The sequence below is a fragment of the Echinops telfairi genome, unplaced genomic scaffold (genome assembly GCF_000313985.2).
Source record: "Echinops telfairi isolate 266 unplaced genomic scaffold, ASM31398v2 ScPeMD7_3533;HRSCAF=4204_1, whole genome shotgun sequence".
Classification (NCBI taxonomy): Eukaryota; Metazoa; Chordata; class Mammalia; order Afrosoricida; family Tenrecidae; genus Echinops; species Echinops telfairi.
In genome coordinates this window covers 24,224,893-24,227,953 of record NW_022107432.1, presented here as the reverse complement: position 1 = coordinate 24,227,953, position 3,061 = coordinate 24,224,893, and the positions used below count along the sequence as shown (strand labels likewise).

At 53.8% G+C, this 3,061-nt stretch overlaps 1 protein-coding gene across 1 annotated transcript in view; it reads right to left on the bottom strand.

Moving 5' to 3' along the window:
* Positions 1–6: 6 nt before the first annotated feature.
* MED20 (mediator complex subunit 20) overlaps positions 7–3,061 on the bottom strand; it is an 18,305-nt gene continuing 15,250 nt past the window's right edge. Inside the window, exon 4 of the mRNA XM_004710762.2 lies at positions 7–2,671. Within this exon, the coding sequence (XP_004710819.1) occupies positions 2,456–2,671 (216 nt within the window). The 3' untranslated portion in view covers positions 7–2,455. The remainder of the gene's footprint in view (positions 2,672–3,061) is intronic.

Below are 3,061 nucleotides of genomic sequence, written 5' to 3'. Positions count from 1 at the left end.
CCTCTGGGGGGCCTAAGACTCCTTTCGGGAGCTTGCTCCTCACAGGTGGAGGAGAGTCCTGCTTGTCACCGTCCTCCCACCCCACACTGCAGCCTGACAAGGTCTCCCCACCACATGGGAGGGACACACAGATTTTTGTTTGGATTTTCTGTCCCAAAGTCAGAGCCAGGCGGAAGGAGTTCCCTGGACGAGGCCAAACCCAGGCTGCAGGACCTCTTCATGGAGAGGCTGAGTATTGGATCAAGGTCAACCTAGGTGACCTTCAGGTCCTTTCCAGCTAAGAGACGGATTTGAGAAGTCTACACCACGGGTTCCCAATTGTATTTGGCCTACCACCCCCTTCTCAGGAAAAAAATATATATATAGCATCGTCCCTGGCAATGAAAAACTTCTGTAGTAAAGCCCAGAATTCAGGATAATGTGGAGACACCTGCGTATATAGCCCTCCTTGGGTCATCCCAGCGCCCCCCAGTGCCCACTTTGATAAACACTGTTCTATACAATGGCAGAAACTCCCCTTGGGGGACAACAGCCCACCCAAGTGTGATTGCTTAAAACACCAAGTCCCAGGTTAGGCCTCAACCTGTAAATACAACTGGTTACACCATCCCGGAAGGCATCAGTGAATAGGCCTTGCCACCAATGGATAGGGGGAAGGAGCCCGAGACCAGGAAAAGGCAGGACTGTATTACAGGTTTGGGGCTTGGAAACAGGTCACATGGCCACACATCAGGCCTGCCCAGTTGGCATCAACTGGGAAGGACCTCAGAACTGTCTAGCCCTCTGCCTTCTTGTAGACATTAGTCTAAGAGTCAGTGTTTGATACCTGGAGGATGTGCGTGGGCAGGCATTTCTAACCCTCCTGGACCCTAGAGTTTGGCGAGAAAGCGCTCACTAAATGCAGCACCGGGAAGCTCTGGGAATGGATACTGCGCACCCTGGGAGAAGGCAGATCTGAGAGCTAGACCAGCAGTCGTGCTTTAAGGAACTCCTTCAATAGAGCAGTGGCACCAGTAACGTGGGGGTGGGAGGAGGCAGGACTTCTGGCCTCAAGCTCTGATGAAAGGAAGCAGGCAGTGTGGAACCAGGGTCACAGAGAATCAGAATAGCTCTGGAGAGCCAGGGAAGCACAGAGCAGGAACTGTCACTGAGCCCAGAAAGTGGGCTGGACACATTGTAGAACATAGCATTTCTTTCCCTCATCTTCAGGTGTAAAGTGCTCGCTATGCTAGTCTGGTGCGTGTTAAAATGTTAGGTCAGAACTGATAGAAAAGTTCCCATTCTCCCTGGAATCACCTGGCCCGTGAAGGTGGCAGGGTCCCAAGTGAAGCCTGGTCCTGACTCCAGCTCTCTGCTTTGGGAGCACAGCTTCGCCGCCCGGCTTCATGAAGTGAGGGCCTCAGAGGCTGCCAGACGTCATGTCAAGGCTGTGATTTCCAGCATCCTTCTCAGCAAACGGTCTGCAGTGATGTGCCCAAGCACAGGGATATAGCCTTGAAAAAGCAAATGTTTCCTCGATTCTCACTCATCCTTCTCCCCAAGAACGCAGGCCTGGAGCTGACGAGTCTGCTTTGGTCCAGGGAAAAGGACAACACCTCCAGGGTCAGGTGAGCAAGATAGGAGGAACCCGATTTCCTGGCACCCTTGTAGAGTTTTCACTGCCATCAGTTGATGCTGACGAGAACGTCAACCCTATAGGACAGGGAGGAACTGCCCTTGTGAGTTTCCAAGACTGCGCCCGTTTACAGGCACAGAAAACCCCATGTGGCTCCCGTCGGGTGGTCGACCTGCCAACAGTGGGCACCGCAGCCCAACTGGGAACTACTACACCACCAACGTTCATCTTGTAGAGTCCGTAAGGGCAAAATGACATTCCGTCTAGAAGGGTCACTGGACATTTGGTTTTCTGTGCGGCAGCAGCTTAGCCTGTGGCTTAAAAAAAATTCACAGCAGAATGAAAAGGTGTCAGACAGTTCACATGACAGGTAACCCTGGAGCAGTCCATTCACAGTTCGCTTTGGCAAACCGCTCAGAGCACGATGGTCTTCAAGCACGTTCTGGCCCCACCCCATCTCCAGGGCAGAGGCCTTTATTACAGCACAGTCCAAACACAAGGTGCAGTCTGTCCAATGGCAGGGCAAGGCCAGATCCTCACTAGCCAGAGATGCAGGCTGATTTCCCCACCAAGACTCGGCAGGGACGGCCCTGTCCTATATTCCCCCAAAGCAAGAAAGGGCCAAACTTCGCCACTCTTCATCATCCCCACCCTCCAGGTCCAGCCAGGCTCCAGGTCAGAGGGGTTCCAAGATCACAAGTCACAACTGGGAACTGGAGACGAGAGAGAAGCTTCCATAGACTGTTCAAGGTTTCCGGGTCCCAAAAGCCTGGGGGTACAGCCCCTGCTCCTCCTGTGGCGACCCTTGAAGACCAAGCTCAGCCAGGTCGCTGCCAGGCACTAACGAATCCCAGCCACCGGCACCTGCTGCTGCTTGCGGATCTTGTTGAAGAGCTCCATGTACTGGACCATGGTATCTGCTGGGCCGTACACAGCATCGTGTCTGTTCCCGAACACAGAGGGAGCCCCCGGCGTGTGGCTGCCTAGAAAACTCTGCAGGAATTCAAGCAGCAGGCTCCAGCAGTCACTGGCCACGACACAGGGGCCATACTCCACCTGGAGGGGCAAAGGAACAGACTCGGGGTGAGAGAGGGCCAGAGGCAGGCAGCTGCCTCCTCTCTCGCACCTCATACCACTACCTGCTTCTATCTTCCCCAACCTGAAGCCAAAGACACACACCTTCTGGCATACTGTTGGTCCACAGAAAACATCCACCCCACACATCAAGAACTCAACACCTCCAGGATCGATCCTGGTTGGCAGTTCCGTTAATATTCTCGGAGTTGTGCCAACCCATGGGCCGCTCCAGCCCTGCCCTCCTCGCTGTAGGTTTGTGTTGTGGTTCAGCTGCGGGTTACAGAGCAGATCGCAGTTCTACTTCAGCAACTTGCACACGTTTTGCTTCAACTCATCAGTTTCCATGCCCTCAGTGTGCCATTGCTTATC